This window comes from Nothobranchius furzeri, chromosome 4 (assembly GCF_043380555.1).
Source record: "Nothobranchius furzeri strain GRZ-AD chromosome 4, NfurGRZ-RIMD1, whole genome shotgun sequence".
NCBI classification, from domain to species: domain Eukaryota; kingdom Metazoa; phylum Chordata; class Actinopteri; order Cyprinodontiformes; family Nothobranchiidae; genus Nothobranchius; species Nothobranchius furzeri.
Genome location: NC_091744.1, coordinates 6,599,366 through 6,623,288, shown reverse-complemented (window position 1 = coordinate 6,623,288; position 23,923 = coordinate 6,599,366). Strand labels below are relative to the sequence as shown.

General features: G+C 40.1%; 1 protein-coding gene across 2 annotated transcripts; it reads left to right on the top strand.

Annotated features, from left to right (window-relative positions):
- The first annotated feature begins 1,455 nt into the window (after positions 1-1,455).
- sp6 (Sp6 transcription factor) lies at positions 1,456-20,734 on the top strand. 2 transcript variants are annotated; one of them, XM_070550030.1, is made up of 2 exons: positions 1,456-1,648; positions 17,225-20,734. In XM_070550030.1, exon 2 carries the CDS (start codon positions 17,349-17,351, stop codon positions 18,267-18,269), a length of 921 nt encoding a protein of 306 aa, XP_070406131.1. In that variant the 5' UTR covers positions 1,456-1,648; positions 17,225-17,348; the 3' UTR covers positions 18,270-20,734. The 2 variants fall into 2 exon arrangements, with proteins under 2 accessions (XP_070406131.1, XP_070406130.1); XM_070550029.1 differs by lacking the exon at positions 1,456-1,648 and adding an exon at positions 8,117-10,841.
- The last annotated feature ends 3,189 nt before the right edge of the window (positions 20,735-23,923 follow it).

The window sequence follows — 23,923 nt, the reverse complement described above, 5'->3', positions numbered from 1 at the left end:
TCAGAACCAGAACCAGCTCCGCATGGTGGGAATCAGGGACAAAAAGGAGACACCTCTGCAGAAATATTGTGAGCAAAATTTACATAATTTAAACAAGTTTGAACTTTGAAGTGGAATTAAAGTGAATAAACAACAACTGGATTATGTTTTAATTGCTGCAAAAATAAAATAAAATAAAATAAAATAAATCAGTTCCTCTAAATCCGAGACCATGGCCCTGAGTTGGAAAAAGGTAGAATGCCTTATCCAGGTCGAGGATGAGGTCATGCCCCAAATAGAGGAGTTGAAGTATCTCGGGGTCTTGTTCACGAGTGAGAGAAAGATGGAGCGTGAGATTGATTAGCAGATTGGTGCTGCGTCTGCAGTGATGCAGGCGTTGTACTGATCTGTTGAGCTGGAAGGCGAAGCTCTCGATTTACCGGTTGATCTATGTTCCTACTCTCACCTATGGTCACGAGCTTTAGGTAGTGACTGAAAGACTGAGACTGCGGGTACAAGCAGCTGAAATGAGTTCTCTCTGTAATGTGTTTGGGCTCTTCCTTAGAGATAGGGTGAGAAGCTCGATCATACAGGAGGGGCTCGGATTAGATCTACTGCTCTTCCACATTGAGAGGAGCCAGTCAAGGTGTCTCTGGCATCTGGTTGGGATGCCTCCCTGGTGAGATTTTCCGAGCCCGTCTAACCAGGAGGAGACACAAGGGAAAACCCACGACACGCTGGTGGGACTATGTCTGAATCACCCTCTGATTGAAACCTTCTTTTGAAACCTCCTTTTTTATCTAATGAAATTTCTTTGCATTATGAAGACAAGTGAAAAAAAAAATCTGAAATTCCATAAAAACGTGTCCTTCTCTCTTAAAATTAGTACTTGTAAGACATATAATTGAAGACTTCCGATTGAGAATTTACCCAGCAACAAGAAATACTATTCTGTGATTGGCTGGTATGTCAATTTCTCAAGAGAGGTGTCAATCTGACTTGAACTTGCAGGCTAAAAGTGAAACTAGTCTTCAACCCCTGATTCCTGCATTTGCCACAAAAAGAAAATAAACAGGGAAACGCTCAGATTAGAAAAGCCAGTGACAATTGCACATTACATTTTCAAACTAGCATTCAAGGACTCACCCATTTTGTTTCACGATGGGGGAAGCTATGTTGATTTAGTGTGCAGGAGACAGGACACCTTGGCTAGTAGAAGCTAACCATTAGCATTAGCAACTCCACATCATGGCAGAACTTCTTCAGGCTTGTGTTATTTTGGGAGATAAAACATCAACCTACCAACAAGTCGGTGGTAGATTTGTTTTTCTGTTGGCCAATCTGCTGTAGCTCACTTCTAGTTTCTGAAACAGACCACAGCAAATGAGCAACAACAAGTGAGCTTGGATTTTAAGAGCACTCCAGTCTGCTCAGAATGACACTGGGACTGCTCCGATCATAAATTCCATTGGATTGTCTTGTTGTGAGAGTACAACTGAGCGAGGTGCCTGTTGAATGTGAAATTTGATCAACCAGGAAGCGAGTAGACGAAAGCGTGCTGCAACCTCCTCCGCCACGTGTGTTTACTCCAAAATCAAGTTTTATCTCGAGAGGTTCTGCTGGTATTTGCTGTGTGGCTGCACACCATACACGGTGTGGAAAAAAACTGGTAAGTTTGTGTTTTTATCGACCTATGTGGAATTTCCCGTTTTGGAAATCGTCCAACATTTGTAAATCCTGCTGTATGATTCGTCCATTAGCAGAGCATTTTGCCTAATCCTTTCATAGCCCAAGAAATATCGTATGCAAATTGTAATAAAAGTCAAATATAACCAATCTAAGTGCTTTGATAAAATGTTTTAGAGCTCAGCGATTAAAAAAAATAATTCGGAGGGTGACAAAAGAAATGAACAGGGTTTTGAGATCACATTTATAGCATAATACCAGAACTGACTGTGGTACAGCTCATTAAGGAACAAAAAAGCATAGAGTGAAACTGAGATAATAAACGCTGTTTCTACAAGATACCGGCTGACAAAGAACCAAAATGCTTTGAAATGACGCTCAAGCTGCTTGTTTTTCCCTGACTAATTTAGCTTTTAGATGTATCATTTGCCTAGTAGGTGGGCAATATTAAACAGCTCACACACAAGTTATCTAAACTGTTGGCTTTAATATGTGCCTTTAGAAGGTTGCTGCTATTGGCTATGACAGTAAAAGTCAAAGTTCAGTCTTACTGAACCAGAAACCACAAAGAACCACGAAGCATGAAATTGACCCTTTGCACATGATGTCATGCTGCTCATGGAACTGCCCCCTTTGCCATGATGTTGTCAGAAAAAGCGTTTACACACATTGAAACTCCTGTGAAGCCAGTGAAAATCAGCCTGTTATTAGCCTTTTATTGCTTTTATTTAGTGGATTTCCCAGCAAAATGGTACGTTTGTTCCATGGTTGGCTGCACTAACAGACAAGGATGTACACTGTAACGTCCAGCAATGGTCAGTTTAGGTACAGTCTGACCTTTCAACATCTGGTCAGAAAGGAGACACAACACTGCATGTGTTCCCTTTAAATGAGCCTGCCTTCAAACCAGCTGGGACTCACAGACTCTGCAAGTCTGAAGGATAAACAATAACTTTCTTTCCCAAGGTCACCATCTGTCTGCCTCTACAGAAGGAAGAACTCCAGCTTGATTCATTTGCTAAATTCAAGACTGATTTCTTAAATCAATATGAACTTCTTCCATGACTTATAATCTAGATAATCATTAAATAAACATGTGTTTATTACTACTTATAATAATTATAGTATAATGAAATGCTTCATTAATCTGTGCTCACTGAATGGATGTTATGTTATGTTTATGTCTACTAGAACCTGCCATGTTTCAACATGTTTTGACGATGAGGTCCTCACACCTGCACTCACACAATAACAAGTACGGCTAAGTTAAACTCTGACACACATAGTATTAAACCAGTCAGAACATCCTGTATCAAGAAGGTGTTTTTCTGAGTTGTCTTGGTAACATCTCTCAAACTTGTCAGCCTCTGATTGGCTGTGCAAGTCATAACATCAAAACCTTAAAACTGGATCATCCTGAGTGATTCGACAGTTCTAGAGAATCGCTCAGACCGGCCACCTGTAGCAAAACCTCTTTAACCATCAAAGATTTTGACACGTCATCAAAACCTTTTTGCACCTGCAAAGCTGATAAGCAAACAGTTCCTGCAGAAACAAAGCTGATATTGTTAGACTCCTTAAGAGTCCGCCAGACGCACGGTTCCATCCAGCTGTTGTGACCCGAGACATCTCTGGACTGAAGAGTCGGTACCACGATACTCTACAGCCCTCTGGTGCCAGAGGTCAGCCGACCCCTGCGACTTTCAGATCCAGCAAGGGGGTCTCTCCAAAACAGGTGAAGTAGACATGACAGATTGCGTCTGATGTTCTTCTGATGATAACAACTTTATAGCTTAGAGCAAACCAAATTCTTTTCACCAGAACTCAGCTTACTTTGATAAGGAAGCTCTGACTGACATCGCATTCACACATAGGTTCCTTCATCACGTTTAGTTACATCCACTCACAGTAAATGCTTAGTTAATTAGTCATGTTTTAATTGTTTGTAAAATTAATTTCTTACTTTTATAAACCTGACTCTTTCTTGAAGTAACACTAAGTGTGGTTGATCACTGAAAAAGCAAAGAACCTAGATCTTCTGATTTAAAACCTAGAATCTTCTGATAATTACAATAAAGATAATCATAAGAAAATAATCATCGATTTGCCTACGCTACAACACTCAATTCATCTTTTTTTTTAAATAACTTTGATGAGGACGGAGATGAACCACAGTAATCAATCAAAAAGACTAGCAGCTCCCAAAATATTTTTGTATTTGCAGCGAACGCATTTTACCAGGTAAGTTTACCGTTCATATATTTCATGAGGAAGACAGGGACTGACTAAAATGATACATGGTATGTTTTTATATTTGCATTGTTTTAACGAGATGTAGGATTTTTATGGACAGTTTTGTTACTTGTAAGGTTTAAAGGTCTAAATTATGAAGAACTGTGTAAAACTTGTTCTTTCTGAAATATGATCAGTCTCTGACTTTCACATACATGCTAAAACATTTTCTTCAACCTCTTTCGCCTGCATAAGCCAAAGAAAGGAAATAAGCGGGAAATGATCTGGTCAGAAAAAGCCAGTCCCTTCTATGTCACAATGAAAATTATCATTCATGGCTCCACCCACCTTGACCTGCGACATCGGAGGGTTGTGTTGATTTTGCCAACAGGAGAGAGCTAAGCACATTTTGGCAAGTAGAAGCTAGCGATTATAACCTCCAAGCCCCCACAATGCAGGTGAAAAATTGAAGCAAACGCGGAAATGAAATAAATTGCAGTTCCACCCTCATCCGCTGGGGGCTGGTGTCAGAAGCGAGCAAACCCTCATTGACTCCCATGTTAAAAATACCAATTTCACAGCAGAAATAAACATCTTTACAGCCTGGTTCCAAAACATGTTTTAGGTTTAAATGATCTAGTTTACACTCATGACAACTCTGAGGGGGGTGAATTTTTTTCTCACTCTTCTGTTTAAGTGTATTAAAAGCCTAAAATTCTGTATAATTAATGAGCATCAGACCCACGTGACCGCAGAGCTAGCTCCGTGGAAAGGCCTCAGTAGAGCCTCGGTCTGGCCTGGAAACTGTTCCAGGATTTTGAGTCTCTGTGTTTGTGTTTTCTTTTTTGGATATTTTTTGTGCAATTATTGGACAAAATGACTTGCTGTGGCATTAATTGCACTAATAGAGCGTCCAAGGAGTCTCCACTTCATTTTTTTTTTGGTAAGTAAAATTATATTTATGTATTTTAGGTCACTGCCGAGCTGAGCTTAAATCTTAACATGTACAGTTTAACCATGAAATTTAAATGTAATAGGGTAAAACCCAGTGCATTTAACACAATGCTGCATTTTAGAAAATGGGTTGAAATATAACATGTTGGTGGAGCTGGGTTCCGACTATCGGCTTGTGGAACTCTCGAGAGACCGATGTTTTCCACCTGGTTCTCCCCTCCCCGCAGCTCGGCGCATCTCTGTCTGATTGCAGCTTCTGTCTGATCGCGGCCCCTGTCTGCTTCGCGGGCTGCCAGCTTGTGGAGCTCTCAGATGGAAACCGATGTTTTCCACCCGGTTTTACCCAGCGGTCAGCCCGGCGTATCTCTGACTCAGAAGCTCTGGTGTTGTGTATAGTTATCTCCGGTTGTAGCTAGGTTGCTACCTCCATTAGCTTAGCTCCCACCTCCGCGTTAGCTTTGGCTTAGCTTCAGGTTAGCTTGTAGCTAGTTCGACCGGGTGTCGTCAGTTGATCCCAGCCTTACAGCCCCACCCTCACCTCCACCTCTTTTCCCTTTTGTGGAATTGTCTGGGCTTGACGGAACCTGTGACACGATCAAAATGGCGGTGGTGGCCACCTCCCATTTTTCTTCAAAAACGTGTTATTGGAGCCTATAGAAACCAATTGTCCAATGTTTATATGTCGATGCCTCCACCACACCGCAGAAGTCGTTCAGGCTTGTGTTATTTGTGGAGATAACACAGAAGTTTTGCATCGCTATTAGCCAATCAGTGGCTATTCATTTGCATATCATGAATATTAAAGAGTAAGACTCATAATCCTGCCATTTTGTGCCCCCTCCAACAAACTTTTACCCCCTGAAACAGGAGCACCTGTGCTATATTCCACAGAAAACCATTCATAAAGCATTCATTCATTCATTCATTTAGGGCCACAATTTGTGTTACCCTGCATAGAGAATGTATGTTTGTCTCTTTGTGATAACTACTTGTAAAATTCTATCTGCATGCTCATCTGTGTTACTCTGATGTACATTGACAACCCTTGTGCAAAATCAATCAATCAATCAATCAATCAATCAATCAATCAATCAATCAACCAATCAATCACAATAGAGACAACAGCAGATTTACTGAAACATTAGTGAATGAGCGTTTTAACCTGCCATGAATAATGGGTCACTTGGATTATGTTGTTGTTACATGTGGAATTGGACTTCTTCAGTTATGATCCTGACTTGGGAGTTTTGGGTTTCCTGGAGAAGTTATGAAGTCTTTAGTAGGAGAAGCTTGTTTGCAGAGCTGATATTATTGATCCAGGTAAATCTGGCTGGTTTTTCTAAGGTTAACACATTTACTGCTACTTCCTTTGCAGAATTTAGAGGTGGAACAAGTCTTTCAAGAAAATATTTCTATAAAACAATTACACTGTAATTAATTTATTTTCAGTTCAGTTCAGTTCATTTTATTTCAAACATATACATTACCAACATTTCATAAAATCATTCCATGCAGTTTGTTTGAAAAGGAGTAGGAAGAAGTATATACTTATTTAGCCCTACCCCCTCAGGTTTACATCCTCATCATCTAAATTTGAACAACAAAAACATTTACAATGCCTTCATAAAAAAAAATAAATAAATAAAATAATATAATAATAATAATTCTCATGTTCAACTAGAACTATATTTAGATTTGCTAATTTGTTGAAGAGATTAAACATCGATTTGCATGCCGTCCTGGGTTAATTGCATTTTCTTCATTCTTATACTTATTTAACATTTCTTTTTTGAGTTTTATTTTAAACTGGTTTATATCACTACTGTCCTTTATTTCTTCTGTTAACTCATTCCAGAATTTAACGCCCGCAAAGGAAGTAGCCATCCTTTTCAATGTTGTTCTTACTCTTTGTACTTTTAAATTCCACTTCCCTCTAAAATTATACCTCCCTTCTCTTATAAGAACCATTTACTTATTTCAAGAGGGAGCATCCCTTTCCTTGCCTTATATATTATTTGCGCTGTTTTAAATTTGGCCAGGTCCTGGAATTTTAAAGCTTGCATCTTAATAAAGAGTGCATTTGTGTGAGCCCTATACCCCTCCTGATATTAAGCCTCATGTGAAAAATATTATTTTTTTTTTGCTGTTAAAATGCAATAGAGATATTATCATCACAAACAAGAGCTCTATCCAAAACTGAGGGCTTAATGTTGGGTCAAAATGAAATAATTATGTGACTGAGGACTTTTAACTGCTGTTTTCTGAATGTCGCTTTGTAAAACAATCAAGAACAAATCTTACTTTTAAACTGATGGATCACCTCAAACTAACAGTCATTCAGCCTGAGACGGTACTCTTTAGCCTTTTTTTAAATTAAAATAAAACAACAAAAATACTCTTTCCATCAGCCTGTATTGTTTTTAGAAATTCAATTTGGTCAAAAACCAGACTAGATCCTCTAATTAGCAAATAAAGAAGTAAAATAATTTTTGAAATGCATGTATGTTGTCAAACTTGAAATATATGACTCAATGCTTGAAATGGGCTGTGGCACCAGTGTCATGGGTCTTTAGGGGCTAACTCAATTTTCACTTTATTTGATCATCTACTTTTATATGTTGGCCGGTTATCGGATAAAGGTTTGTGAGAACTTTTTTCTAGAAGCCTAAATGGTAAAAATGGCCTGTATTTGATATAGCGCCTTCTAGAGTCCTGGAAACCCCCCAAGGCGCTTTACAACACAATCACTCATTCACCCACACATTCACACACTGGTGGGGATGAGCTACAATGTAGCCACAGCTGCCCTGGGGTGCACTGACAGAGGCGAGGCTGCCGAGCACTGGCGCCACCGGTCCCTCTGACCACCACCAGCAGGCAACGTGGGTTAAGTGTCTTGCCCAAGGACACAATAGCGACAGACTGAGCGGGGCTCGAACCTGCAACCTTCCGATTACAGGGCGAGCACTTAACTCCTGTGCCACCGTCGCCTAAAAGCGTCCAACCTATTTTAGGTGGTGTAACTTCACAGGAAGAAATAAAAATAAAATTAAATTGAACCCTTAAGGACCTGTGGTGACCTGACACTTGTGTCACAACCAATTTCAAACATCTGCAAAATTGCTTCTTAAAATATTCAAGTTTGAAAACCCCAAGTAACATTCTGTCCATATATATATATATATATATATATATATATATATATATATATATATATTGAAAATTATTCTAATTCTTTATTTTATTACATTTTTTCTACATTTTGAAGAATTTATTCTAAACTGCTTTCGAATTCAAAAGGGGTTGGGTTCTAAAGGGTTAAAATGATCATTGGGATAAACCTGATGTGGGTTCTGCAGCCTGGAGGGAATCTGCTCGTTCCTATCAGACCAAACATCTTTACAAAGTTTCTAAAAACAAAACCCACAAACATTTTCTTGTAAAGTCACCCCAAAAAAGCAATATGTAAAAACTATAAACTATCACAACACTTTCAAATCATTAGGAGAATTTTTAATCCACCGACATGAAGCGACACTGTAATTAAATGTTATTAAACCGGCTCTTTCTGATTGTATTCGTAAGGAAATAAGCTTAACTATTCAGAGATGTCCGTAAACACCATTTACGAGGTGTGTGGTCTGAGCTCCTCCACATCATCCTGAAACTCACATTTCATCCTGATTTACATGAAATTCAGCAACAGGGACTTTTCTCACAACAATAAAACAAAGGGATTATTTAAATGAGCCTCACTGCAGGTTTTAGCGGATTTGTGGCAGATTTGGGTTTTTGAATATTGAACACAGTTCTTGCTGAGCAGAAATCTTTGTGCGGGTGAAAAGAGACTAGTTGTTGTGCTTGGCATCTGGATTTTGTCGTGGTGTAAACAGGTCGAAGTCAGCGTTTGTAAAGTGCTGTTTCAGATAAAACCGGTCTGTCTGTGGTTTGTGTTTGTCAGTTGATTTGAAGCTGCTCCACCAACGTGCTGCGACAGGAAAAGGAATTAACTCAGACAGGAGGCAAAATTATAAATGAAAAACACTTCAAAGGGAAAAAACTGTAAAAAAAATAAAAAAAAAACAATTAAACGTTTGAATCAAAAATTCCATAAAACCTTGACATGCAATGGGACATTCAACTCTAAAACTGTTGATCACTCTTTCATTTGTCTCAGAAGATGTTGGGTTCATCTGTTCATTTGAACATTTCTCAGGTCAAAATTTTAAAAATTTGACAAAATGTGAATAATTAAGTATGTTGTCTGCTACTGAGATTTGAACTAAATCAATGTATGGTGGACTTATGGTTGTTTTTGAAAATAACATCAGACATGAATTAATAGAAGATCCAAGGTGATCTGTGAACCTCAGCTGCAGATAAACCACACTGCTCTCCAACTATAAAATGAGCTGAGTTCAGAGACACATTTGTGCTGTCAAAAGTCTGATGTCCTGCTAAAACACACACAGACAGAAACTTTATCTCTCTTTAAGTTTGTCTCATTGCTTTCAGCTGCTTTTCTAAAAAAAAGACAGAATAAAAAGTTTCAGCAGACAAAATGTGACCCAAAAAAATAAAAACCAGTTTGAGGGTTAAAAATCAGAAATGAAGAACTAACTCTGGGTCTCACAGACAAAACAAATGTTTCGGTTTCTGAAAAGTCCCAAAACTTTAAAACAGTAAAACAGAAGTGTTCAGTTTATGATCAAATGTTTCCATTAAAAATGTTTTTCTCCTATTTAATGTCACATTATAAGATACAACAAAAACAGAATAAACAGCTCTGACAATAAAATATTTGAAGAAAACAAATGAAATAATTAATTTAGATTGTATGCAACGATTCAAACTCAAATTAGCAAATTCAGCCAGAAGCAGATTTTAATTTAATGTGATTAGCTATTTTATCATTTAATTCGTTTGTACCATTCTGACTCAGAGGTGTTGTAATGCTTTTGATTTAAAGCTTATTTTCAGTCTTCATTTTAGAAAACATTTACATTTTTAAAACAGTTTGCATCTGTCTCTGCAAGCTTTTATGCAAAAGCTTCATTTTATAAAGTTACATTATTTTTATTATTTAGGGCTGCCCAACACTTCAAAATGTGGCCCCTTCTCATTAGCCTGGCTTTCTAGAGTCGTCCTCTGTTTAATTCTGCACAGAGAATTAAACAGAGGAAGATTCTGGCAGGCCAGGCTACTTTGTCATATTACTCATCACAAAATATAAAAATCACATTTTGTTGTTACTGAAATAATGCAGGATGTTTTCTGACCAAGATGCAACATTAAAATGTTTTTTTTTACAAACTGAAACAGATTATTTTTTTATGTAGTGCATTTGAAAAGTTCAAGTCGGTGAGGTCACCAGTCAGATCTAGAGTTCTTGTTCTCCCATCTTCCCATTTTTAGTGGCTACAAACTCAAAATGAGTCTGTTAAAAATGACGAATACTCACAAATAATTGTATTAATTACATTTTGCAGCATCCATAAGATCTTTACGATGTAATTATTCTTGTTTTGATGAAAAAAAATTCTCCATTAAGAATTTACCTCAAAAAAAGATTATGTGCACTAATAAAATTGTAACGTCACCCTGTTACTGCTACTTTGTAATTATTAACTTATTTGAGGTGTAGTCAGTTATTGATAAATGGTTATTTATCATTCTGAGACTCCACGTTGAGCCAAAGTGCCTCCACCGAGCAGTTTCCTCAGCTCCAGCCGTCTAGGCGCTTCCTCTACGGTGAGCTGCCGCGGGGGGCGGAGTCTGGAGGAGCCGGAGACGCCCCGCCCACCGTGAAGTTCAGTCGCTACAAAAAACTGCTTACCTGTGGACAGGAGATCTGCTGTATCTTCACACGGACCGTCAGATGAAATATGATGAGGATTTTATTTTGGGGAGCGCGTTTCTCGACCAGCAGATCTGATCTCAGGCAAGTTTTGTTCCCCAAGAAAGTCTTCCACAGCTCCAAGAAGCAACAGGTAACTCCATCCTGCCTCCAGAGGCACGTTTTATACAAATATGTTTTTATTAGCAGCAATCAAACTCCACAGACGCCCAGAATAATCAGAGACGTTTGTGTCTGGAAAACAAATATTATAGGCTACAATTGTAGTAGTTAACGTGGAGTGAGTGGCAAATATGTAATTTATATGCATAAATTAAAACTAAAAAACAACAAAATATTACACTCAAAATGTGATTTATATTTTTTTATTATTAGTGAAGGAATAAAACTCCAGACTTGAAAAGAAAACAAGTTTTTCTTTTCAAAATAACATTTTTAGTTTATGGGTTTGTACCACAGACTAACACAACTTCAGCATTCAAAAATGTATTATTGTGATTTAAAAAATAAATAAAACTGGACAAAATAAAAGTTGTAATTGTATCCACAACAATGCTTATATGAACTTTTTTGAGTCAAAGAAATATTGATTTTCCTATTAAAAATACAAAATACAAATTTGCAGCTAAGATTAATAGTGCACACACTAAAAATACAATTTTCTAAATAAATTATCCATTAAATATAAAACAGGTCAGCATGTTTTTAACGTATGAATAAATTTGTAGAGCTGACTTTGTATTGGACTACTTAATATGTATAGCAGAAGCAGCAACTCTTGCTATCAGACTTTATTCTAAAATGAGTGGTTTCATACTTTCCTAAATTATCAGAAATATACTGAAGTTATGAATGTTGCACAAGCTGCTATTTTAAGTAGCTTTGAGTAAAACTGGGTCACTTTTTTAGCATAATATTGTAGAAATTGCTTTAAGTTTACAGATAATATCATAAAATGCTGCATTTACTATTCTAGGAAATGACAGAACTCCATTAAATATGTATTTTAACAAATAGATTTTCATGGACATGAAAGGAAAACAATGTTTTCTTCATCTGTGAGTATCTTTGTGTGTTAATAGATAAAATCAAAAGAATAAACATATCTAGAAAGATGGGTTTCTGATGAATATTAAAGTGTAAAACTGGCTGATGATGCCTCTAAAATCAGTTGTTTAGTCTCAGAAGAATTTCTTCCTAATGCTTATAGCAAAATAAATCCTGGAAATTTGTTGCAGATCTTTGTTAGACAGGCTCCTAAATCATTCAGGATATCAAGCTGTCATCCATATCTAAACTATCACTGTAATTCATCATAAAGCTGACTGCACAGATTAGCAGAGATCAGAACTACATCTCCGTCTCTTTCATCCAACGCTCAGGTGTGCTGAGTCGTTTGGGGCGCCACATTTTTCCCATCCAGCTTTGATGACTGCTGGTGATTTTCAGCGTTTGTTTTAACATGTTTTTGAAGCAGTAGCTCCTGAAACCGCCGTGTTCAGAAGCGTTTGATTTAAACAGAGAAGTGTTTGAAGTTTGTCATTACAGACTCTCACCGAGTGAAGTGGCCCCTGACAGACCGGTGTGCGCCGCTCCATCCATCTTGTTCTTAAGGCGGGTTTAAAACAGACAGCTTGAAAAAGTGACATTTGACCTCCAACCAGCTCCTGCAGACAGTCGGGGGTTGAGGAGGCCGATACTGAAGCTGTAAATTACAGAGGAAACGGACTTGACTGCAACTCTTTTTCCTGGCTTATCTGCACATTAACTCGTGTGATGGATGAAATTATTTGTTTTCCTTAAACTCAAGAGATCCGTATTTTCCTTGAGATTTTCCTGATCAATTGATAAAAAAAATCTGATAGGTTTGTTTCCCACCCAAACTGTTGCACATTCATCGGGCCTCGTTTCGATTGGAGACTTGTAAAACCGTCTCTGTTCTGGATCTTGGCTGGGCAAGTTTTATGACCCCCCACCTCCCACACCCCCTTGAGGCCTACCTCATGCCAGCTGTTTGAACGCTCCTAGCCATTTATCGGACGAAGGTAAATGTTGCCGTCCTGGTTTGTTTACGGGGGAAACAAACCCAACCAACCCACTGCGCATCTGAGAATTCTCCAAAAATTACAGAGCAGAAGCTCCGGGTTGAATAAATCAGCTTGACCTTTCACATCAGACCTTTCATTAGGGGATTCCAAACTAATTGCTCTGCGATTTTATTCTTTGGCGTTGCTTTGACAAAACTTTGCAGGAGGAGTGATCCTCTCTGGTTTGTTGTATTGACTCAACAAATTGAGATCTTCCAAGGAGCTCCTTCACTGTCAGCCTGACTGACACCTTCCTGTGATGAATCCACGGGGTGTTTCTGGACACATGGCTTGGTATGTTAGATATTGATCTCCAGACAGAGACAGCGGCATTTTAAGGCTTCAGACGACTTTACTGTTTCCTGCTGTAAAGATAATTGTAGATGGTCCAGTTTAAAGTTAGCAAACTTAATGTCACCTGTGGACCTCAGAGCCCCACCTTCAGCACAGGACAGCAGACGAATGATGCTGCTGAGATGTGCGTAAGTGAACATTCCTGAAGCATGTTTGAGACAGGATGTGATTTCAGAGCGCGCGGCTATAATTATATACATAAAGTAATTGTTCTTCTGTTATTGTTGGACTCCCATTCTCAGGCTCCTGAATGTTGTTGGTCTGTGACTGTTGATGCTTCCTTGTCGCCAGCAATGGAGGCACACTGTCTCACGTGTTTACTTTTGTAACTAGCCCTGAGGGCTGTTGTTGTAAATCATGTGTGATTCATAAAAAAAATATATATATAAAAGTTCTCCTGTCTGCCAGGTTTCATCTCCACAAATCTCAAAGACGTACGAACAGACTTTGGCAGGCAGCCATACCTCCATGGAACTTCTTCCTTTACCAAAATGCTCTCCTGTCAACACCTGCCTTCCCCCATCTTAGCAGCGTTTTCTCCCCCCGCTGCTGCCTCTGCGCAGGGCCTGTGATGTTGTTTTCTTTGCGCTCTTCTTTGACGGTCCTACACGGGAAGTACCTGGCAGCGGATGCATGTGGCAGGCCTCTGCCTGGACACGTCCGTCTCCCCCCTCCGTCTTCTGTCTCCACGGACACACAGCGTGAGAAAAGCAGTATCCAAGGCAACGAGGGAGGTGCACAACGCTGGTTATTTAAATATTGTAGACAGCAGGATTTAAGCCTTTGTGTCTGCAGGTTTGGTTAAAAAATGTTGATCTGCAGAAACTGAGAGACTTAAAATATTTAGGATTGGTTGAATCCTATTTGCCAGTGTTACCTCTTTTGCCCTTTATTTATACATCACAAACATCCATCCATCCATCGTCTGAACCCGCTTTATCCACGTAGGGTTGCAGGGAGGGTCTGGTGCCTATCTCCAGCGGTCAATGGGCAATCAGGCGGGGTACACCCTGGACAGAGAGCCAGTCCATCGCAGGGCAACACAGACACACACAGGACAAACAAACACACACACTCACACCTAAGGACAATTTAGACGGACCAATTAACCTAACAGTCATGTTTTTGGACTGTGGGAGGAAGCCGAAGTACCTGGAGAGAACCCACGCATGCACAGGGAGAACATGCAAACTCCATGCAGAAAGATCCCAGGCTGGGAAGCGAACCCAGGACCTTTTCGCTGCAAGGCAACAGCTCTAACTACTGCGCTACTGCGCGGCCCCACATCACAAACAGTAATGATTTAAATATTCACCTCTTCACAAAGCCAGTGCGTCATCAGCAGCAGATTCCTTTTACGTACACAGACATGATGTCAATATGCTGACTAGTTAGTCATTTAACCTGCAACAGACTTGGACGTACTACATAATTTGTGATGCGTATTAAAAAGAATAAACAATAAAACCAAAGCAGTTCAAATACATCAAACTACAAATTATATTGGCTGTTGTGATGGTAAAATATTTTCTGACGGATAAATTTGACTGTCTATTTTAATGCTTGTTAAGAAAAACAATAATCCATCAACATTTATAACTAGATACCTAGCCTAGCAAACTGTCCTATCTATGTAAAAATATAGTCTGGCCACAACCCATTGGCTGCCCTCCGTCATGGGGCTAACTTTCTTTGCATGCTATTGGACAACAAAGTGACGTACTCACCACTATGAATGTCCGTCAACGGGGTAGTCCACTATACTGTGTTCAAGAAGACGTAAATACATCCTTTTACTAAATACAGGACTTAAGTACCTCCATCTGCTCTTGACTCAAAGAAAAGCCCAAGTCTAAATAGTCTAAAGTTGGAGCCAAAGCAGTTTAAAACATAAAGAGCTGATATTGGGCCACCAAACAGATAGAGCGCTGTGATTGGACCGGCACCAGACTGTCTGGGGCTGCGGAGGTTTCAATGGAGCGTGGCTAGACCAACACGCAGAGCAAAATCATTTTGCTTTGGCAACAGACGGTATAGATGTTTAGGCCGCTAGAATCCAGGACATAACAGGGAAGTTGAGACCAAAATACTCCAAAATGCCCCCTAGTGGTTGACAAGACTATATGTTTGAGCCCCATCCACTTCCTTGTAAATGGATCGACTCTGGTTTCGAAGACAACACAATGGTGCCATCAAAAGCACTATAAAAGGTGAAGTTATATAATAAGTAGACCAAATGCTGAACTGAGAGATAGAGCAAAGAGAAGGGGTAGGAAGGAAATGAGATGGAGTATTCGAGTCCTGGATCAGACTCGAGCTTGTTTAAGGAACTTAAATTGAGATTAATTAAAGTTGGACTCAAATTTTAACATGTGCAAAGGTAGCATGCTGCCAATTGAGGGTTTCCACCATATCCAGTTTCCACATGTATGGTGGATAATAAAGTTTACTTTACCAGGTTTCTCCTTAGAGTTGAGAAAAAGCAGAGCTATGTGTACAATATATGCAAGAGGGCAATGGACGACAGGGCTGGGACAACTCAATGCCCCCACACAATCACTAAGCTAACACACTAGCATGTGGCAAAATAATAAAACATACTTGAATAAATTTGAAAACAATAACTAACCAACATGATAACTGTATGCTTATAAAGGCTTTAGGAGTTTGTTGTTTATGAGAATACTAACCTAAAATAATCTAAATTTAGCATCAGCTACATGCTAATTACAACAAAAGCAATTTAACTTACTTTTCTTGGTGGAAACATAACAGTTGAAATTGGTTGTTGCACCTGGACTGGAGGATTCTTTCTGGGGCGTGGACTCAGCTTGGACTAATCCTATTTGACTTGGATTTGAACTTGAACACTAAGGACTCTAGTGTGACTTAGACTTGAGAGATGACTTGACGACAACACTGGTTAGCATTAACGTGACAGTGTGTATTTTTCCAGGCGATGGGGGGGCAGTAGATTCCTAAATCGTTGCAAGCTAGCAGTATTTTTGTGTTGAAGTAAGACCTCACCAACGGATGCCCATTAGGGTCAAAAATCCTTGGGGAGTACAAATTTCAGCAAAATAACAAGCACATCACCACTGGCAAAAAGTGAAGAGGTAAATGTGTAAAACAACGTTCATGAATGGAGAAAGTTTTGTAACCATTTTTTACAAATCAGTAAATGCATTTTGTCCTCAAGGGCTCCCATAGAAGGAAACATGGCATAATATGGTGTTGCCCAGAGACTTACCCCGGGTTTCCACGGGAGCCGTCAGCAGCACGTCTTGCTCGCGTAAGCTGCTGCTTGGCCCTTCCCACCAGAGACGCGAAGCAGCAGGGGAGCAGCTGTCACCGACAGAGTACGAAGTCACACGAGTGACTTCGTCAGTAAACACAACAACAAGCAGGAGAAAACTACAACATGGCTCCAAAATGTTTGTGTTTTTATGTTCTGTCCGTTTTATAATCGCCAATACGGACCTGAAAAACAAAGGAGACCGCTAGCTAGGTGATAACTTCTCACGGGGCCGCACAGTTAGTAACCTTTTTTAAAGTAAAGCGACCGGAAGGCAGTACGTTCTTTATTCTGAAAATCTCGGGAGCTTCTCTCCATTTCCGCGTCCGATTTCCTGTCTTTCCTTCCCCAAAAATGTCGAACTTGACCCGTTTCAGAGGCGTCGCGCGTAGGAAATAGAACCGGCGCGTAAAGGCCGCGACATGCTGCTCCTGAGATGCGGCCGACTCGCGCTGCTGACGGCTGCTGACGGCTCCAGTGGAAAAGGTTCTGTTGACCACAGCGGTTCCTGTCAGCAGCTATGACGTGCTGCTGCAGTAACGTGCTGCTGACGGCTGCTGTGGAAAGCCGGGGTTAGACCCGCTCCCATGTATTTTAGACCTGATTTTTATAGTTAGATGTTACAAAGCTGCCAGACTTTTTCAACAACTGGGCATCATTGAAATCATTTTCAAAAACATTTTGATGCATGTTTCCAGAAATTAATGGTAAAAACTACACATTGTCTATATAAGTTAAAACCAAGGCTGATTTTAAGATGGGTTTTTTTTCTCATTGCAGATTTTTTAATGCTTGACCATCCTACCATGTGGTGATCTTCTTAGTGTTGCCTACAAAGACTTTGAACTGACTCTTTTGAGTTGCTGACTTCATCTCCAGTCTTTTACTGGACCTCACTGCGCACATGGCCCACCCTTACGAGCCCTGGCTACGGACAACACCGTCAAGTGGAAACTCCGATGAGATGAACATCTCTTCCTGGTGGGACCTTCACCGTGACGTGCAAGCAGGGAGCTGGATAGATCTGCAGACAGGTCAAGGTGTCGGCTTGCCTTCAGTGAGTCAAGGGAGCTCCATGGGACTGCAGCCCTCCTTAGGACCTTATGGTTCTGACCCACAGCTGTGCACGTTGCCCCCTGTTCAGCATGCTCCGGCCTCACACTCGTCACACCTCTTCCCTCAAGATGGCTTTAAGATGGAGCCACTGGGCCCTGACATGCTACAGCAGGAAACCTTCTCCTTGGATGAACCTCAGGAGACCTCGGTGTCTGCTCGGCCCAAGCCTCAGCGCCGCTCCTCCTCTCGTGGTGGTGGCCAAGCTGTGTGCCGCTGCCCTAACTGCATCCACGCCGAGCAAATGGGCCAAAGCACCGAAGACAGCAGGAGGAAACACATGCACAACTGTCACATCCCCGGCTGTGGTAAAGCTTATGCCAAAACCTCCCACCTGAAGGCTCACCTGCGCTGGCACAGCGGCGACCGGCCATTTGTCTGCAACTGGCTCTTCTGTGGCAAGAGGTTCACACGCTCTGATGAACTGCAGCGCCACTTACAGACACACACAGGAGCAAAGAAGTTTAGCTGCGCATTATGTCCCAGAGTGTTCATGCGTAACGACCACCTGGCTAAGCACATGCGTACTCACGAGTCCCCACCAGGACATGGGGACGAGAGGGTCAACGGAGATGGAAGGATGGAGAAAGGCTTTGAAGAAGTCACACCTCCACAGTCATCCTCCAACTTGCCTGACACCACCGAGCCTCCACTGAAGCTAAAATGTGAGACAGAACCATCCGTCTCCAGTGTAACAGGGCAGTCCGGCTAGCTTCATCACTTTTAGGAGTTGTTTTGTAGGACTTCCCAATCTTCTCCCCTTTCTGTCACAGAGGAGTCATAGCTTTATGATAGAATAGAGAGTAGATGAGATTTGGACACAGTCTTACTGATGAAAGCTGGAAAGAACAGAAAACACAGCTGTGGTCCTGTGAAGTCATCAGTCAAGGCGATAACTGTGTTACAAAATAAAACAAAAACAAAAAAATATTTCTTTGTAGAAGGTATGGAGATAAGAGTGAAGCTGTAAAGGACGTGATAATCCACCCATTGAGCAAAAAGGTACGGTTTAACAGAAAACAGTTTGTTCACATGAAACCAAACCAATACGTTGAGCCGACGATGATAATGTTCTTATATTTAATAATAGTAAATGTGTGCAGCAAACTCTACTGGTAGAAAATCAGGAATTTTTACATCTCAGAATGGTCAATAGCTATTTGGATGTGATAATATAATATAATATAATATAATATAATATAATATAATATAATATAATATAATATAACTAGTTTTTGGGGATAAAGCACTTATCAGTGACTGAATGGATAGGTAAATGTGAACAGGTGCTGGAGATGAAGCAAACCCAAACAAAGACCCACTTCAGTGACAAGAAAAGTGTAAACCCACAAATCACAACAAACTGAATGTGAAAAAAGTGATGAGAGCCGATGAGGCTCCCTTCCTGTCAGATGACGAGATGAAGCAGGACATGGGCATAAAACTACCTGGTTACATGAATCCTGGTCTCTGTCGAGACACGCTGAGGACAGCAAACACATCTGGCAACAGAACAGACACACACAACCTGGCAGATCCATCCTGTCAACACTACAGGTTGCTAGTACTGAAAGGAACGTCCAGCATTGAGAAACACAAGCTCTAAAGCTGTACTTGATGATATTTCTTCCTAACAATGGTTCAAATGGTCATGTGAGACAAAAGCTTCTGCTGCACTGAAAATATTTCAGTTTTGTTTTTTTCTGACTAAAAGCTTTACAGGTTTGACAGCCCCTTGCTTCAACCATATTTTACAGCAAAAAGCAGCAGTTTCAGAAATTGTCCTGCTGTTGGTTCTTTTAGATTTACATCAAACTGGTGGACATCTGTGGTAAATAAAACGTCATTGAGACATTTGTGGGAAATGAAAAATTAATATCAAATGCAAATTTTGATTTCGAATTTTAATTAGTAATTGTTTATACCCATTTGTTTGACTATGGAAAAAGCCCATCCTGTTTTTATTTTATGGGGTTTTTTTTAGAACATGATTGTGTCTATACTTGAATGACATAACTGTTATTGTAAAAAGTGGAAATACTGCCTTACAATGATATGGTTTGTGTAAAACTTACCGACTGCGTTTGGAAAGAAACTTTATAGTTCAGACTGATTAGGAGCTAACACAGTGGAGCCAAAACCAAACAAGTGTCCTGAAATAACTTATCCAGTAAAATTCAAAGCAGGTAGCACATTATGTGAATTACTTAGTCTTGAAAACAGCTGTAAAGCTTTAAATTACACATTACAACATACAGAGAGTTTTATGTTTAGTAAGCAGTTAAAAATAGCTTATTTGGAGCACTTCCGGTTTAGCGACTAGCACTTCGGTCAGACTTCGATTTTTCTGTTAGTTATTCTAAGACTTGAAAGACAAAGCATTTTAACCCACTGCAGCTAGTTGTTACATTATTTGTCCAACTCACCTAAAACTATCACGCAACTGGCGAGCCCTTAATTATTCATAACTTTTTCACATAAACACACTTAAAATAACAGAGCTGCTTTAAACTCACCTTTGCAGTTCTACTGCCCCCTACAGGCCAACCGTCAGATATTCAGAGGCCAAAAAAGACACCAAAGCAGCAAAACAATAGCCTAGTGAACTAGACCAAATTCTTGCTTTATTTAGTCTGGCTTGCCAGGCTAGCAAAACAATACATTTTCAAATATTATCAGTTGAAAACAATTAATTGTATGAGCAAAGAATAAGAGTGTCATGGACTCTGATTATTCAAATAAGAAAATACAGCATGACCCATGTTTTGAAGAACAAGCATGCAGAAAAACATCAGAAATAGTCTTTGTTACTCGTTTTGGCGTAGATAATATTCAGTATCAATATTTTATAATCAATAGTTCTGTAGCAAATAGTATGTGTGCAAGAATCACAAACTTTCTGCAGATTTTTAGAGAACTTGCATTTCTGGAGGCTTGTGTTTGCTGTATTTGTGTATAGAAGTGAAGATACTGAAAAGTGCTTAAATGTTAGTCAATTATTGTTTATTGACTAGTATTAATATTATTTTTGATGTTCTTATAGATAGATATTTAATTTTAAAGACATAATTTTCAATTGGTTGCTGTAGTGAATGTCTTAGTTGTGGAGACTGTAATAAAATAACTTAAATAACTGTACCTTGTATTTAATCTATGACTGTTCCTTAATAATTAAAAATTTGAAAAAAAAAAGGTTGAGTTTGAGTTGTTTTTTTAATTTACAAACAAACAGTAGCAAAACAGTAAAAAAAAATTACGCAGGACTTCCTCTGGTCCATGATGAGTGTAAATGGTAAAGGGCCTGTATTTGTATAATGCCTTCTTGGGGTTCTACAACCCCCCAAGGTGCTTCACAACACAATGACTCATTTACACACACATTCACACCCTGGTGGTGATTCAATTCAGTTCAATTCAATTCAAAGATACTTTATTAATCCCAGAGGGAAATTAGAGTTTCAGTACACACAATTCTGAGATCAGACATACATACATAGACATAGACACATGACAAGAATTGGTGCAGGGGCGTGTCCAGGGAGTGGCCTGGGGTAGCACATGCCACCCTTAGAATCTGATTGGCCACCCCCAGGTGCCACCCCACTAAGTTCCAGTTTAAATTGACTTTACATTGTCGACAAAAGGCTCGAGTTGTAAACTCCAAAAATAGTGTGTGGTAGCATGCACCTTTAACATTGTCTTCTAGCCCAGGCCTACAGAACATTTCTGTAGTATTAATATTATTTATTATTTTTTCATATTCACATAGATAGTATTTAGAGTCCCACTCAACTCCAGTTGGTGGCAATAATGCAACAAGAAGTGACTTGCCAACCACCACAAAGCTAGAACATGAATAGAAAAAAATGGTGATTGTGCAATGTGAAACTCCAAAATTCACTAGAAAGTAAATGAATAAATAAACGATTTGTGTAAATAAATAAATAAGCATAACCATTGGTGCCACCCATGCATAAACAAGAGCCCCACATAGGCCACCCCATTTTAAAAGTCCTGGACACGGCTCTGAATTGGTGACTGTGGTCATTCGCAACCCGAGTTGCGCTACCTTAATAGTAATCAAAGGGTTTATATAAGGATTGACTCAGGTGGAGAAAAAAAAGGCACTTCAGAGTTGACCTCCACAGGGAGGGCAGCTTTGCTATGCAAAAAACACCTCAGAGAGAAATGCAACAGACAGTGTAGCCACAGCAGCCCTGGGGCCAGTGTTGCCAGATGTACGATAATTATCGTATTCGTACCATAATTTTGGGCTCTGTACGATGTACGATCAATAGTTTCAAAAATCCTCAAATGTACGATAATTTCACATTGCATCTAGTAACACCGTTTTTTGCTGTGGCATTCCCGAGTCAATTGCATAATTTTAAACTGTTCTGAAGTCAGATTTCACCTCAGTGCTTACAGGTTTATGCTATTGTGTCTATTACAAAAACTGACTCTGGATCTGTACAATAAATAGCCCAATCACATCGATAGGGCCTACTCTCGCGAGAAACTGTAAGGTTATATAAAACACCTTCTTTGTTATATAATATTGGAGTGAGAAGTCGTTTATAGAACGTTATTATCAAATTTATAATGTACGATAATTTGTACTGAAAAACGATAATTTAGGCCTCTCTGTACAATATTGTGGGATTCTGGATCTGGCAACACTGCCTGGGGCGCACTGACAGAGGCGAGGCCTGCCCAACACTGATTCCACCGGTCCCTCGGACCACCACTTGCAGGGCAAGGCAGGTTACGTTTTTTGCCCATGGACACAACAGCAGCATTATCTCGTCCAGGGGTGCCCAATCCTGGTCCTGGAGGGCCGGAATCCAGCATGTTTTAGTTTCAACCCTTCTTCAACACACCTGATTTCAATCAGCAAGTGATTAACAGACTTCTGCAGAGCCTGATGAGCTTTAGCACAGGTGATTCAACTACTGAATCAAGTGTGTTGGAGCAGAAAAACCACAAAACCTGCTGGATACTGACACTCCAGGACCAGGATTGGGCACCCCTGATCTAGTCAGACCCAGGATCGAACCTGCAACCTGGAGGCCTACTACCTGAGTAGAGGCATGTAGACACCTGTGATGCTAATTAGTAGATGCATCTTGAATAAACATGTCCCTTTGCTTCCATTATTTTCTTTTCTAGGGGAGCTATCATTTTTGTCCAGGCCTGTTCCACAAGTTCCCTTTTTTAAATACTTCTGTTGAAGCATGGTTGAAAAGCGATATCTGACTTTCGTTGGTTCAATTTCATAGAATTTTTATTTATTATTATGTTTATTAGATTCAAGTTATTTCTGTGAACATTGTGGGTTTTTCTTTTGACGATGGGTACCAACAAATTTGTCCACATCAACTGGGTGAAAACCATCGACATAAATATACTGGACATCTCCTTTCCATAGGCTCCAATATCACGTTTTTGTACTAAAATGGGAGGTGGCCACCACCGCCATTTTGACCCTGTCGCAGGTTCCATCAAGCCCAGACAATTCCATAAAAGGGAAAAGAGGAGGAGCTGAGAGTGGGGCTGCAAGGCTGGGATCAACTGCCAGATGCGGCCTGCGGAGCATTTTTATGTGGCCCGCGAGATAAATATCAAAAATATATTAAAATTGGCCCGCTGGCCGATTTTACCGCAAAGACTTCAGCTCCCGTGATGCTTTGCGGCGTTAGCGCGGAGCTGAAGCGCCCCCTCCTTTGTGTTTTTTCAGCGCCTGCTGCCGGTCTCTGCAGCTCCGCTGTCTCGGACAAACGAAACTCCTCTCACTCAGCGCCGAGTTCACTCAGCTGTTTTCTGACGTTGAAGCCCAGAAACGGAGATTCTAGCCGCTCAGTAATGTGTTCACGACTGAAAGAGAAAGTTTTCCAACTAACGTCCAGACAGAGCTGATATAACTCCAGCGAGCAGCGACACGCTCAAACCAGCACGGCTCTGTGGTTGCAGTAGTTGTGTTTCCTCCCCGACACACAACAACGTGGTCACGCTGCTCAGACATGTTCATCAGCACAAACCTATGTGAGCAGCTGTTGTCATCTAATGTTGTCATTATTATGATGAAAATGAACAAAACAACAGGAGTCTCCTCCTCAGCTCAGATCAACCCCATGATGCAGGTATCTGGCTGGAACAGGTGAGCATCACAGTAAACCAGTGGAGCAAACTGAGCTTTAAATATGTTGGTTTTATGCTCTTTTTCTGCTCCAAAACATGAAAGTTAACAGGTGAGATGTTGCATTTTCATTTACGTAAGATAAAATGATATTTTTATTTTGTTGTTGGCCCGTGAGAAAAGATTTAACCTACAGTAAACAGGAAGTGGAAAGGCTGCAGATAGATGAA